At 33.0% G+C, this 16121-nt stretch overlaps 1 protein-coding gene across 1 annotated transcript in view; it reads left to right on the top strand.

Moving 5' to 3' along the window:
- Nucleotides 1–12389, top strand: part of SGPP1 (sphingosine-1-phosphate phosphatase 1) — a 35885-nt gene extending 23496 nt beyond the window's left edge. Inside the window, exons 2-3 of the mRNA XM_022570408.3 lie at nucleotides 3059–3148; nucleotides 9934–12389. Coding sequence (XP_022426116.1) covers nucleotides 3059–3148; nucleotides 9934–10485 — 642 coding nt within the window. The 3' untranslated portion in view covers nucleotides 10486–12389. The remainder of the gene's footprint in view (nucleotides 1–3058; nucleotides 3149–9933) is intronic.
- Nucleotides 12390–16121: the final 3732 nt, after the last annotated feature.

Raw genomic sequence — 16121 nt, 5'->3', positions numbered from 1 at the left:
CCCATTTAAACACCTTGGAGTTAGTAAACCTGAATAAAGGTGGATTAAGTTAAATTCAGTTAACTTAAAATGCTTCTTTTTGCCTACCTTCAGTCCTAGCTTTTGAGACTTAATAAATGAATTTTTCTTCTATCTATTGTGTAAGAGAATTCCCACCAATAACTTTGCACTTTTTTACTTCCTTATGGGGTCTAAGTGAAAAAAGAGAAAGAAGAAAGACGCATAGGAGACTTTTTTGGTGGTGGTGGTAGTTTTTACTTCTTTGCCTCTCCCTTGCTATTAACAGTTAAAAAAAAAATTAACAGAAAAATTGAAAATACCTGAGTGCCTGCTACAGAGACAAAAGCCACTGTTATCATCTCTCAACTAGATTGTAAGAGCAGCCTCCTAACTGGTCTTCCTGCTTCCACCCTTGCTCCCTTATTGTCTAATCCCATGACACTGCTCTGCTCAAAACCCCGCAATGGCTCCCCATTTGATTCCCCACAAAATCAGATTTCTTACGGAGGGCTCTCAGGCTCTGGCTGCCATGACCTCTCTCACCTCTCCTCCTACCTGCTCTCTCTGTTCCAGCCACACTAGCTTCCTTGCCAGTCGCATTTCCTCATTAAAGACTTTGCTCTACCTGATCCCACTCCCTCATATATGTTCTTTCCTCAGATACCTGGTTGGCTAATTCTCTCACTTCCATCCAGTCTTGCCTTAAATCTCAGCTTGTCAATATAAAGCCTACACTGACTATCTTTTAATACTTTAACCTGCCCCACTCACACTCCCATACTCCTCATCCTATTTCTGTTACAGTTTTAATTATGATAGGTGTGGTTATGCTCTGGTAATGACTTAACCCTGAAAACAGCTTAACAACAAAAGCTTATTTCTCATTTGTGTTTCATATCCATTATGGGTTAGCAAATGACTCTGTTCCACTTAGAACCTCAGGGACCCAGGCTGATGGAAGTTTGCCCATCTTGTGATGCATCTCAACATGCAGCTTCCAGCGTCCCATCTGTAGGGAAGAGAGAGTTCATAGAATGATTGAAAGGGGCAGAAGTCACCTTTTTCCCAGTTCATTGTCAGAACCAGTCACATGGCCCCAATCTAACTGCAAAAGGAGCACAAGGAATATTTGGTGAACATTACTGTTTCAACACCTGCTCTCTTTTTATTTCTCCATAGTACTTATCATGTTTTATTGTATAATTTGTATATTTTATGTAAAATGTCATTTATATATTTACATATTGTATAATTTGCATATTTTGTTTTTATTATTTAGTGCCTTTCCTCAGCAAGAATTTAAAACTTATTCTCCTAGAAAACCTCACTACTTACAGCTTCTTGGACACAAGCATTTCTTCATTTGCTCCTGCTGTTTGTAATGTCCTCTATCTTTTTTGCCCTGTGCTCCTTTTTCCTCTAAAGAGTAAATCCGACTTATATTTTGGGACAATTTGAATCTTAATCTGGGAGACTCAACTAACATCCTTAAACTAAGTTAAAGGCCCATCCCTTAGACTCCCTCTGAATTTTTATTATACTCCTATCATAGCCCTTAACCTCCTTATAGGGTTACATGTCTGTCTGCCCCATTAACCAAGTTCCTCATGCACATGGAAGAATGTCTGGAGAAATACATGGGGCCTAGAAAAGAAACTATGAGGATCCGAATAAGGACAGTATAAGTAGGGTGAAGAGATGACAGAATCAAGAAATATTTAGAAAGTAAAATCAGCAAGACTTGCTTATTGGTTGAATATGAGGGATAAGGGAGAAATCAAGGATAATTCATACTTCTCATTTAGATTATGATACTTCCAAGTGAAATAGGGAATATGAGAGGAGGAGCAAGTCTAGGTGGTAGGATGATGAGTTGGGTTTGAGGTATAGTATGTTTAACTCCATAAGGATCTCAAGATGGAGATATGTGCAGGGGTTGGCTAAATGGTTCTTAATCCAAGGACATGGATAGGTGTTCAGCATGCTAAGTAGTAGTTAAAAGATAAGAAAAGGTGAGACTGCCAATAACTACTAAGGGCAGAACCCTTAGTTAAACTAACGTTTAAGGAACAATTAGAGGAATACATGCTCTTGTGCAGAAAACACAGAAAAAAATAGGTGGTGAAAGGGGAACCACGAGAGTGTGATGCTGTAGAAATCAAGGTATTTAGACTTTCAGGAAGAAATATGTGGGCCATGTTAAAAGCAGTAGAGAAGTCAAATCAAAACAACTGTGTACTAAATCTTGACCACTTTTCTTGCAACGTTACTTAACTCTTTCAACTCCACTTCTTATTGAACCACCTTGAATTCTTATTGAATTGAACTATCTCAGCTTCAATTTCATTGAGAAATTTGAAGTTATCAGGCACATGCCCATCCATCAATCATTTCCTCCTTCCGTTTAATATCAGGAGCTTCAAAGCCAAGTCTGATACCAGTGCCATTAATACTAAGAGTTGTCTACATTTTAAGTTTTTTCCCAATTTATGGCTTTCTGCTCCCAGTATCCCACCACAATTTTTTGCAATAAGGTTGCCATTTGAAATTTTAGTGGAGGGGCAAAAATGGACAACAAATTACGTGATGCTGAATATCAAAAGGAAGATGTGGAAATGCAAATAGCAGTCAGTCACTGATGGAAGTGAGAGGGAGATAATGCCTCCTCCCCAAGGGAGCAATGATATTCACCTGGACCAGATTCAGGTGTTATTCCAGAGGCACTTTCATTTTGGAGCTACAGTAAAAGTATGTCTCTTACTTGTTTTTCTTGTGTAGCATACCAGTGATTGAATCTTTACTGTAGAAGCAAAAATGAGCCAATTCCCACAACGAAGATTGTAGAAGCATTCCATTTGATTCATTTGTTCATTCATGTAAAAGTATTTCCTGAATGTCTGCTATGTGCCATGCTTATGGTTAGGTGCTGGGAATACAACGGAGAGTAAAAAACACATAGTTCTTGTTCTCCTGGAGTTTTGTAGTATAGTGATTTTTTATTTGCTTGTTTATATTTAACCTAATTTATTTAACTAATTTTACTTTTTTTTCCCTTTAGTATCCTCTTATATATGGACTGATTCTTATTCCCTGCTGGTGTTCTCTAGTTTGCCTAAGTAGAATTTACATGGGCATGCACTCCATTCTGGTAAGGAAAACATTGTGTTCATAGAGCTTTATTTTTTTCTAAAATCGACAGGCAATTGTATAATTTTTACTCATTTTCAAACTTACTGGAAACCTAAATGAGAAAATATAGTTACTGTAAATCTTCTTTGTTTTGCAAAAATAGAAACAGGATGCTTTGTAAAGTTTTAATGTAGTTAATCACGTATTTCATACAAACAGTTCCCACAATAACCAAGTATTATACTCAGGATAACATTTCTCCCTCCTTCCATTTTCACTTTTCTTTTCTTTCTCATTCTCTTCTATGCCTTTCCTACCACTGAGTCAAAACCAACAATGTAAATAAAGACACCAAGGAGCTCTACTTATAAGTGAGGACCCAGTGACTAGAAGCTAAATGAACTTAAAACTGTCCTGGTGCCACTTGTATTTGAATATTAAACTCTAGTTTTCTTCTCTTTCCTGACAGTATTTTAGGGCTTACATCAGATATTTTATTTTGAGAATGCAATTCAGTTTCAAAAGCAGCAACACAGAGACCCTGTACTCTTTCAGCCAGCCACGCCTACTCACTTTCCTTCCCCTCCATCCCATTGACATTTCCTAGTTCTGGCCTGTACCATCTCTTAACCAGATTACTGCAGCAGCTTCTTAATTAGCAGCCCTACTTCCAATAAGACACTGCTCTGTACAGTGTTTAGCCTCCTGTTGTAGTTTACTGTCCAAAACACAAGTATGATGCCATACTGAATGACTTATGTTTCCTCAAATGCAAAGGGTGTTTCATATCCCAATACCATTAGGAATGCCTTAACCGCCACATGGAATGCCCTTTCCCTTTTCTTTGCCTAACCGACTATCCTCTCCTGTTCTTCACGACACACAAAAAAACATTATCTCCTAAAGCCTCATTACCTTCCCCATCTTTCCTTTCTCAAGACTGGTTAGGTAGCCTTTCTCCCAGAGCGTATTGAACATAATTCTGGCATAGCACTTATGCTAAATTGCTATTGCTTTTTTCTTTATCTTTCATCCCCTCTAGATAATAAGCAACATGAGAAAAGTAACTCTCTATCCCTTGCATTTAGTGTGGTGTCTCTTATGACACTCTGTGAATGTATTATATATTATCTTGTAGATAAAGGATCAGAAGAAAGATGGAGAGATAGAAATGAATTCATGGAATCCAAAAGTTTATAATAGGTTATATAAAATTTTTCTTGTCCTTAACAAGTTCACATTTTTAGACTTTTCTACTCATAAAAGTGTCTCATTAGCTTATTTCGTAGCTGTAGAAGTATTGGGTTTCTACTTCTTCCTCAGATTGCTTGCTTCCAGCAGCTGCCCCTTCACTAGTAAATTTCCAGAAGTGCCAGATGCTATGTTAAGAAGCAAGCTATTTGTGTTTTATTTTTTATAATTATTTATATTAATGCAAATTATGAATTGGCATATAATTCTGTCTTTCTGACTAATCTCTACTAGTTTTATAATAGACTAAGTATCACATTTTTATATCAAATCTAATATTAGTCACAAGAAAATATTTTCCATCTCTGTGCCATGTTACAGTTATTCCCTTCCACTACCAGTTAGCAATATTGCACCTAAAAAACTAACAAAAGGTTATGCATCTATGAATGATAATATTATCCCTAGATTCATTATCATCATAAAAGAGGAATAAGAATCTTAATATATTGCATATGTAATCTCAACCATGCTGTTCTTAAAAAAAAGGAAATGTATAGTGAATTAATTAAATATTCAAGCTGAGTTCAGTTCATGTTTAGATACTGGATAACATCTGTTCTTGAATCAGCTGAAGTAAAAACAATATTGATGTATTATTTTTCAAATCATGAGTCTGACAACCAAATCATGAGTCCGATAACCCTTGGTCTTTTTTTTTTGGCCGCACTGTGAGGCTTGTGGGATCTTAGTTCCCAGACCAGGGATTGAACCCGGGCCCCAGCAATGAGAACACCAAGTCCTAACCACTGGACCACCAGGGAATTCCCCAGCCCATCTTCTAATTATTCAAAAATGATCTTGTCCCATAAAATGTCTTTATCAGTTTTATTCTGACTAGCTACTGAATTTTATTATGTATAGCATTGCAAGTTGTTTTCCTTTTAAAAGTAAAATCACAGATGACTTGCAAGCATTGTAAATTATGTTTCTGTATTATAAGCACAATTATTCCTAATCAATAATATATTGGTTTTATCATTTGATAATTGATATATGAAATTATAGTCATAATAAACCCCCCTTTTTACATTATGGATCTAATATATTCCCACAATTTTCACTTTTTCCTCTATTTTAATGCTTCAGTAGTTACCTGCATTTTGAACTATTTTCTTAATCATAATTTGTATCTTCATTGTTTATTGTGAAATTACTATGGAACTATAGGCAGAGTATGCCCTAGAAGTTGCTGATAGGTGCTTAGATGCCATATTATCTAAGCAGATGCCTTTATTAACATTAAGAAGAAAGTTCTGATAATGTAGGCTAAATAATTTATATTAACAAGCACTTTGTTGAGTATTTTCCATATGCTTTGTTTTTATTGTTATAACACAAAGAGCAACACTTAAGTTTATTTTTAACATTTGCCTACCTTCCTAAATAGATTTTCTTAATCCCCAGAAAAGTAGAGGAGTTACCACATCCATTTTTCCTCTATTTATTTATGTATGTATTTGTTTGTTTGTTTATTTATTTGGCCGTGCCATGCGGCATGCGGGACCTTAGTTCCCCAACCGGGATCGAACCCATTGGGAGTGCAGAGTCATAACTTAATGGGGAAGTCCCCATTTTTCCTTTATTCATTATCAAACCTAGCTCTAAAAATTTCTTGAAACACAAGCCATTTTTAAATTACTAGATTAAGTACTTGACAAATTACTGTTTTGTTTCTACATTAGTAAAATTATGAATATGTTATAATTACATTTACCCAAAATTGTACTAAAAGTTTATTTTTCTGTATGTGGAAAGTCTTTTTAGAAAGGTATTATGAGATCATAAAGTAGAATGTACCTCTCAAACCCATTTTTATAACAAGACATAAAAATCAAACTAACCAAACAACAGGAAAAATCCTGAAAACATGTTATAGAGAAAGATCCAGAACAGTAAACACTAAGAGTTTTAATACTGGTTATTTCTGGGTAATAATTACTTGTTATTGTTTATCTGTATTTTCTAGTTTTTCTGTACTGAACATGTATTACATTTGAATTTTAATTAAAGATAAAAATTTCAAAATCCATCCCTAATAATGCCTTTATAATCAAGGATTGCATTCCAATAATACATTTTGTTAGAAACCCTGTTGGCATCACTGACACGTTGAATTAGAAGCAGAACACCTGAAATATGTTACAATTAAAAAAAAACAACCCTAGGAGCCAGCAGAAGTCTTGAATTCTAGCCTCAGCGAATCACTAGCCTCTCTAGTTTTATTTACTGATTGGAAGAAATGAAAAGGAGACAATTTCAGATTTAAAACATAAGAAATCTTTATTGAATTTATGGTATTTGATATCTTCTACCGTAAATTTGATAACCATGAACATTCCATTCAAATGTGTAATTATTAACTTTTATGGCATATATGTTATCTATAATTAATAAGTATCTAAAATTATTTGCTGTTTCTTTTTGGAAAATTTCCTACTTTGAGTTCTTTATGCTACCTTTAACGTCAGCTTTTCTTTATTGCATACTTTGTGCTGTAATGCTTAAAACCACTTACACATTTTAATATTGTACATTAAATTGATATTACAATGATAGCCACCATGTTTATGTCCTGAATTCAATCATTCTTCCTTCTGGTTCTGTAGCATGGAAATTAAATGTGCCTTTTTATCCAGGATAATATTATAAATAATTAATAATTCAATCAGAAAAGGAGGCAGATTTGTATAGAGGCTTGTAGCAATCTAAGTTTATTATTCATAGAGCTATAAAAGAAAAGCAGAGGACAACAAATATTGGATGTTTTATGTCATACTGAAATATACATCTAAAAATATAATTGATGTGTTATCATATATATATATATAAAACCATGTAAATCAGTAAGAAAAAGAAAATCCAAAGGAATAGTTGCCTTAAAGACTCAAATATACATTGTATAGAAAAGGAACAGTCCATAAACATATGAAATAATGCTTAATTAATTATCAGGGAAATGCAAATAAAACATCAAGAAATACCAACAACTGATGGGATATAAATTTCTATAAACATTTTGGAAATTTTTTATTGTCTTGTAAAATTGAACGTGCACATATACTATGATTCTGCCATTACATTCCTAGGCATATGTCCTGGAGAAACTTTCATAGACCCATATGGGAACATAAAAGGAAAGAACATAGAAGCATTGTTTATAATGCTGCTTGGTTTAAGAATATATACCAATTAAGAAAGCTCAACCATAACCAATGAACTAATCCAAAAGCTGGAAACATCCTAAGTGACCATCAGTGAGAAAATAGATAAATTGTATAACCACACAATAAAATATTACATGGTTGTGACAGTGAATGACCTATAACTAACTACATATGATGAGTGAATCTTAAAAACTTAATGTTAAGTGTAAAAAGCAAATCAAAAGAGACTGCTTACTGCCTAACATTTTTATAAAGCTCAGAAAGAAGCAAAACTAGGTAATGTTTTGTTTGGAGATATGTGATAAAACAGTTTTTAAAAGCAGGTATTTATTCAGCTAATACTCAGGCTTATGCAGAGTGATAGAACTAGGAAACAGCATACCAATAGATTCAAAGTACTGGTAATATTATAGTTCTTTTTGGGGCAGTGATTTCATAGATATTCTTTTTGTAATTTCACATATACTTTACGTATCTTATTCTATGTACTAACTATTACATAATAAAAATCTTAGGACAGAAAAACATTAAGCAACTACTCTGGTGCTTAACTGTACTGAATGCTGTTGAGAAGTAACCATTGTTTTGGGCAGCATAAAGGTCACTAGTTAGTATCCATGAAAAGAGTGGTTTCAATGCAGTGATGAGTTTAGGAAAAAATAAGAAGTGAGAAGGTGGAGGCAGTGAATATAAGCAACTCTTCCGATAAATTTTTCAGTGATACTAGATCCCAGGGTTTCGTTTTGTTTGTTTTAAGGTGGAAATTCTGAAACAGTTTTGTTCATGTCAGGAATGATTCAGAAAGGAAAGTTCTTTTAATAATAGTGTTATTTCCTCCAATAAACCATCTTCTATTTTCTACCCAGTTGTTTGTACCTAAAAGTAGGAGTAGGAGTCATTTTTGATCCCTTTTTCTTTTGCTTCTATCTTACATTCAGATCATCACCAAGTTGAAGTTCGTCAACTCTAATTTTAAAATATTTTACTAAATCCATCTATGTACGTCTCTTTATATGGACCATATCTAGAGTGAACCACTACAGTAGCCTCCCACTAGTGTCTCCTGTCTTCCATAGTTTACCCCTATAATATATTCTCTACACAGCAGATGAAATGTTTTTCTATAAATATCCATCAGATTTTATTACACTCCTACTTGGGAATCTTTCAGGCTCCCTATCACTTTTGAAATAAAATCTGAACTTCTTACCTAGCCTACAGGGGCCCTATCTACATGATTTGACATCTGTCTGTCTCTTGGATCTCACATCACATCACTCTTCTCACTATTTGAGCCACACGGAATTTCTCTCAGTTCCTTGAACTCACTAGGTTCTTTTCTGCCTCAAGGCCTTGGCACTTGGTATTCCCTCTACCTGGGACACTTCTTCTTAGATCTAAAGATAGGGCTGACTCTTTTTTGGAATCAGATTTCTGCTCAAGGGTCACCTCCTCAGACAGGTTTCCCTAATCACTCTAATAGGGTCTTTCATCATTCTATCCCATTGTCTTGTTTTAATTTCTTTATAACAATCTGAAATTGTAATATTTATCTATTTTTTACTCACATGATTATTGTCAGTCATCCCCACTAAAATGTAAGCTCTATGGTTGTAGGAATCTTTTCATTTATTAAGCAGTGTATCCTCAGCCCATAAAATAGCGTCAGGCACATGTAGGTACTCGATAAGTATTTGTTCAGTGAATAAATGAATGAATGGGAAAAGGAAAAACAGGCTTTGTATCCTCTTTAGTCATGGAAATAATTATGTATTTAAATGTGTGATTATTATATTAAATGCATGAAGATGAAGTCTTTGAATAATAAGTACAGTTGATCCTTGGACAACGCGGAGGTCAGCACAATCAAAAATCCACCTATCGTTACAGAGTGCCCTTCATAAACTTGGTTCCTCTGTATCTGCAGTTCCTTTGTATCAGGGGTTCTGCATCCTCAGATTCAACCAACGGGGATCATGTAGTACTGTACTACTGTTTACTATTGAAAAAAATCAGCAGTTAAGTGGATCCACACAATTCAAACTCATGTTGTTTAAGGGTCAGCTGTATATTGTTTTCCCCAGAAATCACTACATACGTTAAGCATAGTTTATTGTTCATTTGAATATATATTTGTGTATAGCATATATGTATTAATTTGTAAAAGGGCAGAGCTATAAAAGCATAATCATTTTATCATCAATGAATCTTTTTAGTATTATTAAAACAGCTTTTAGTACCTATTATGTAAAGTTTACTTTAAGAATGTGACATTTAAAAATGTACATTTATTAACATTGAAATGTGAAATATATATGTATATATATATTTCCTTAAATGCCAAAAAAGTATTATACTAAACAACTCTACCTTCTTCTTTTCTCAGGATGTTATTGCTGGATTCGTATATACCATTTTAATCTTAGCTATCTTCTATCCATTTGTGGACCTGATTGACAACTTCAACCAAACTCACAAATATGCTCCATTAATCATCATCGGGCTTCATTTAGCCTTGGGGATCTTTTCTTTCACTCTAGACACTTGGAGTACATCCCGGGGAGACACAGCTGAGATTCTAGGAAGTGGTGCTGGGATTGCATGTGGATCTCATTTTACCTATAAAATGGGTCTAATATTAGATCCTCCTCTGGATATATTACCTTTACCTAGGCCCCCCATTTCAGTGACTCTGTTTGGAAAAGCCATATTGCGGATTCTCGTAGGGATGTTGTTTGTACTAGTAGTCAGAGATATAATGAAAAGGATCACTATTCCTTTAGCCTGTAAAATCTTCAATATACCATGTGATGATGTTCGAAAAGCAAGACAGCACATGGAAGTTGAACTTCCTTATCGGTATATTACCTATGGAATGGTTGGTTTCTCGATCACATTTTTTGTTCCTTACATATTTTTCTTTATTGGTATCTCTTGATGGAGAAATACTGTTTACGATAAGAAAGGAGGGTATCAGTTACTGATATCTAAAACCATATTCTAGTTAAAAGCCAAATCAGAGTTAGGCTTTTGCAGGAATTTAACTTAAATAATTATTTAAGTAAATTCATAGGAGTCAGTGCATTTTATCATTGCACATCCAGTTATTGTTTTAGGTGAGCTGAGCTATTTCAACATTGAGAAAATGATAAGTATCCATTTGGAATGTTCATGTAATATTTGGAGAGTTTTATGCTGTTATGGATTCAAGTTATATATAATATATATTAAGGAACATAATATATAATTATGTATCTAATATATGTTATATATAAAATAATATATCTAAGTTTTTTTTAAAACCATGGGGGTGTATTATAAAATCAATAATAATATGCAAACAGTTGTGCCTGTGTATTTGGACTTAATACAGGTATGTTGTTATTAACAGATATATTTAATGTTTATTTACTATGGGAGCCATTTCCTAATCAAATTGCATAATTACTAGACCAGAATTCGTATGCTACCACATATTGATTTCCTGCCTCTTTTTATACTGCCATCACCTTTCATGTTACTCATGATGTTGAACATAGGAGGCATTTTTAATGGACCAAATTTTCAGAAAAATTAGTTTTTGAATTCCTTTTTTTTGTTTCCCAGTTCTGTACACTGTGTTGAATGTACTTTATTTGCACTTGTTCTGGACATTAGTTTAATAATTCAGGTACTGAATTTTATTGCTTGCTAATTGTGCCTTTCTGTTGCTGAATTAAGAAATGCCATGTATACTGTGATATAAAAATAAGACTAACTTTATCTTAAGTTACATATAATCAGACAAATATTTTAAAAAATATCTGTCAAGCTAACAGGGCTAGCAGTAAACCACCTTCAGTTCTTTAGCCTTTGTTTAGAAAGAAATGTGGAATGGACTAAACTTTCTCACTAATTTATTGGGAACCTAAATGGATAAATATTTCCATTTTTGTAGGTATTTTTCTGTGCATTGTAAGTTATAGGAACAAGATATATTTTTTGTACATTGTCTTGATTGTTTATACTACAGGTAGATATTTCCAATGAATGGAACTGTAATTGAACTTTATAGATGGGACAATGCACATTTCATATGTAAACAAACCATTTTTCTAAATTATTTGGAAATGATTGGGTTTAGCAGTGTTAACTTTTAATACCATTTATTAGCTACTGTGGTAAATTATAAAATTTTAAAGTATCAGTATTTTAGGTTCTATTATTTTTTTCAACCTTTTGTTATTTTCATGGTGGAATATTTGAGTATAAATATTAAACTATTCTTTATTCTGTTCGTGCCTTTATATTTTGAAGTGTAATTGTAATTAGGTTAACATTAAGTTTATTTGTAGTAAGTTTTTCATAAAGAAGAGAATTAACTTTCCATGTAAATGAGCATCAGGTATGGAATTACTGACTTAGTGCAATATCTGTCTGACTATCCAGAAGTATCAACTTAAGATGTTTCTATTTTGGGCAGCATAACTATTTGAGCTCATATTTTTATAATTATGATTGAGAATTTAGGGACGTGGTAATTTTTGCCAATAGTGAATCTGATAATTGTAAGTAAAACAACTAAATTTTCGACATTTACTTATTAGTTAACAGAAAACCAAGGCACTTAGGAACATATCGGTACGTTGGAAAATGTGCAAAGAACTTTTCTTTCAAAATGTGTTCACTGAATCAAATTTTAGGGACTATTTCCCATAATTTGAGTATATGCTATCTTATTAATTTTTATATCTAGCTTAAAAGGTATTCAAAAATATTCCATTTCTTTGTGATTTATTATTTTCTGTCCTATGATAGTTCCATGCTAAATGTATTTTAAAATAAAGGCCAAATTCAAGATTGGAGGGTGTTTTGTTTGCCTTCTATGCATTTGTTTCTGTATTGTCTGGTAGAGATTTATAAAATATATCTAGTATTTTCATTCTAGCAGTCTTTTCCTGTGAAGCATTTTATTCAATATAAGTACTGTTTTTAGAAATAGAAGACATGGAAGAAATTCTTTAAGGTTCAAACTGCTTTGGACTCTATATATGATCATTCTGACACTGTACTTTTAGTGAAAAGTTTCATAACTTTATTTTTAAAACTTATGCATAAAACATGTTTCAGTAAAATCCACGACTGAGTATTGTAGGTAGTTGGCTGTTAATCCATTAATCCAGGAATTAATCATAATACAAAGAACAGGTACTTTTACAAGCAAAATAAACATATGGACATTTCATTTTGTAATTATAAAGTGCCATGACATGTGAACTGCAAAAACTAGGGCTTCCTGAAAGTCATTATAAGACCTAATATAAAGCAATGCTAATATAGTAGATTTATGTAACTTAATTTTATCTACTAGCTTTCTTTACAAGTAATGTTTATTAAATGTGTCTTTCAAAGACAACATAAAAATTAATTCAGTGATATGAGTATAATTTAAAGGCAGATTTTCATAAAATGTTTGATAAAGATGAGTAAATGTTAAAATGTTTTTATTTTGAGTAAAATTGTGTATAATCACACAATTTTATATGCAAAGATTTTTTATTGCCAAAGCAATTTCATTCTTGTTAATGAAGAATGTTTACTCTAGATTTAAAACCAAACTGTTTAATCTGGACATCAATAAGGCCCAGTTTTTAAAATGCAACTTTATAGCTGAATTAGTTTTTCTGAAGGGAGTTTTTGTTGTTTGCTGTGAAGATTATTTTGAGAAAGGAAAGAGGCAATAGTTTGAGAAAGTAATTTGATGTAGTGGATGTTACTATGCTATTATTTTGTCAAATTTTGGTCATGTTCTTCCAGTTTTTGCTGTTATATACATAAGTTAAAAAGAAAACTTTTAGGGCTTCCCTGGTGGCGCAGTGGTTGGGAGTCCGCCTGTCGGTGCAGGAGACGCGGGTTCGTGCCCCGGTCTGGGGGAATCCCGCGTGCGGCGGAGCGGCTTGGCCCGTGAGCCATGGCCGCTGAGCCTGCGCGTCCGGAGCCTGTGCTCCGCAGTGGGAGAGGCCACGGCAGTGAGAGGCCCGCGTACAGCAAAAAAAAAAAAAAAAGAAAACTTTTAAACTTGAATTTTAAATAACTTTTATACTTGGATTTTAATGGTGGTTACATAGGCTATACATAGCACAATAAAAATAAGTTTTAACATGCTAATTACAAAGGACATTTTAGAAAGTTCTTCATTTTTAAGCACACCAGACCACTACAAATCTTTATAAACAAAGCATGCCATGCCTTCCTTGTGAGACACACAGGAGGGAAAATTCAAAGAAAAATAAAAGAAATATATTTTTTAAATAAAAATGTTTACAGAAATAAACACTAACTTTTTAACCTCAACTATCTGGTATCTGCTAATTTGTCCTTTTTTCCTTTCATCATGTTTAGTCTTGGTGCACTTTCCATGGATGTCTAAAAAGCCTAGCTCCTAGTACTGTAAGTGACAGGATATGACAGAAATCTAAAGTGTGTTTTTAAAGGGTATTTTCCTGTCATTTTCTAAAAGCCAAGTGAATTTTAAAATAGCTTTATGATGTATACTATATCATGATGTCTACAACATCATTGGGTTTATTTCAACCTTAAATGTCATAAAGTCCATTATCTCAGGTTTTAAAAGTTCATACACTTACCTATTATGCTGTTTGCAATATTTGATTTAATACATATTTTTAAAGTTTCCTTTGTTACATAATGACATTTTCTTATGAGATGTAAAATGGATTCTCTTTTTAAAAAATAGTTACTACGGTAATATTACCTCTTCAGGTTTGAGGTTTGTCCCTTGTCCTAAGTTAGGGGTTCTCATAACTGAAATCCATTGTAGCACATACCACAACCTGTGATTATTTATGTATTATTTTCTTAAATTTTCTATCTTCATCTCCATGATGTAAGCTCTATGAGGAAAAGTGGCTTGTGCCTCTATTTACTTCTGGATCCCTGGGACAGAGCACGCATAATAATATATATTGAATGAATACCCAGTCCCTAGACAGGCTTCAGTATGTGTATTTATCTGGGTGAAAAATTCTACAATTTTCATCAGCTTCTCAGAGAGATCGGTGATCTAAAAAAGTTTAAAATTATGTAATAGTCTACATTTTACTTCTTGTTCTAGCTGTTTTAAAGGTTTAGATTGTAAATAAATGCATCCAATTCATCTAGTAAAAATTTTGTCACTTTTCATGCAAATATTTAAAGGATAATCATTTAGATTCTTGAAATGTTTTACATGTAATTACTATAATACCCCATTGTATAGAATGTGATTTGTATCCAAATAAGTTTTAAGATGTTATTTTCTTTGGAATTAAAATAAAATCTGAGAAGAAAATATTCTGCATATATGGGGATATAACTTTAGTTTCTAGTAATAAGCTATATAAATATGTTCTTGAGAATATTACTTTGTACAGTTTGATCTTTAATCTTTCACATAACCAACTACTTCACAATCTGTGATTTTTATAATTAAAGTGATATTTGTAATTAAAACGTAGATGAGATATAGTCAGGGCTTAAATATCAATTTTTTTACTTAAGCACAAAGACTCCCCTGGATTCCAAATGTCTCCAGGCCCAGACTTATGGGACTCAACTGGGGTTGGTGACAATAAAGTGGATTCTAATTCCCCTAATATTTAAAGTTCCCCCAGTGTCCCCCCCCCCCGCTTTTATCTGGGCTGACTTAAGGGATAAAATTCACCAAACTCATTTTAATGGTGGTGTTACTTTTGCTAATTTCTGATTGAAATGCTGTGATGACAAACTTGAAAAAGTAAAAGAAAAAAAAGAAGTTATAGCCCCTCAACATTTCCACTCTGCAAAACGTTTCAAGTAGCTTTACAAAATAAATATTTTAAAAATATTTCTTTCTCTTGGCAGTATATTCCCAAAATCTTATTTAAATTATTCATGGATACAAGCTGTAAATTTTTTAAATTAACATATAACTTAATTTATAAATATCATTAATTAATTGTAACCCAAACATGACATTTATATCTGAAATATTTTTCTTCCTTTTCTAAAAATAAGTTGTCTACATTTTCCAACTATGTTATATATGTTAAGGCTAATCGTAGATTTACAAAATACTTTATTTTTTTAATCTATTTTTTATTGAAGTAGAGTTGAATTACAATGTTGTGTTAATTGCTGTACAGAAAAGTGACTCAGTTTTTTATATATATATATATATATATATATATATATGTATATATACATACACATTCTTTTTCATATTCTTTTCCATTATGGTTTATCACAGGATACTCAATATAGTTCCCTGTGCTATACAGTAGGACCTTGTTGTTTATCCATTCTATATATACCAATTTGCACTGCTAATCCCAAACTCCCACTCCTACCCTCTCCCACCCCCCTCCCCCTTGGCAACCACCAGTCTATTCAAATGTCCCTGATTTTGTTTCTGTTTCATAGATAGGTTCATTTGTGTCATATTTTGGACTCCACATATAAGTGATATATGGTATTTGTCTTTGTCTTTCTGACTTCACTTAGTATGATAATCTCTAGTTGCATCCATGTTGCTGCAAATGGCATTATTTTGTTCTC

Source organism: Delphinapterus leucas, chromosome 2, assembly GCF_059928025.1.
Source record: "Delphinapterus leucas isolate spDelLeu-1000000601 "Yukka" chromosome 2, BTC_Dleu_Yukka2, whole genome shotgun sequence".
NCBI lineage: Eukaryota > Metazoa > Chordata > Mammalia > Artiodactyla > Monodontidae > Delphinapterus > Delphinapterus leucas.
The sequence above is the reverse complement of the archived record's forward strand: the minus strand, read 5'-3'. Positions and strand labels throughout refer to the sequence as shown.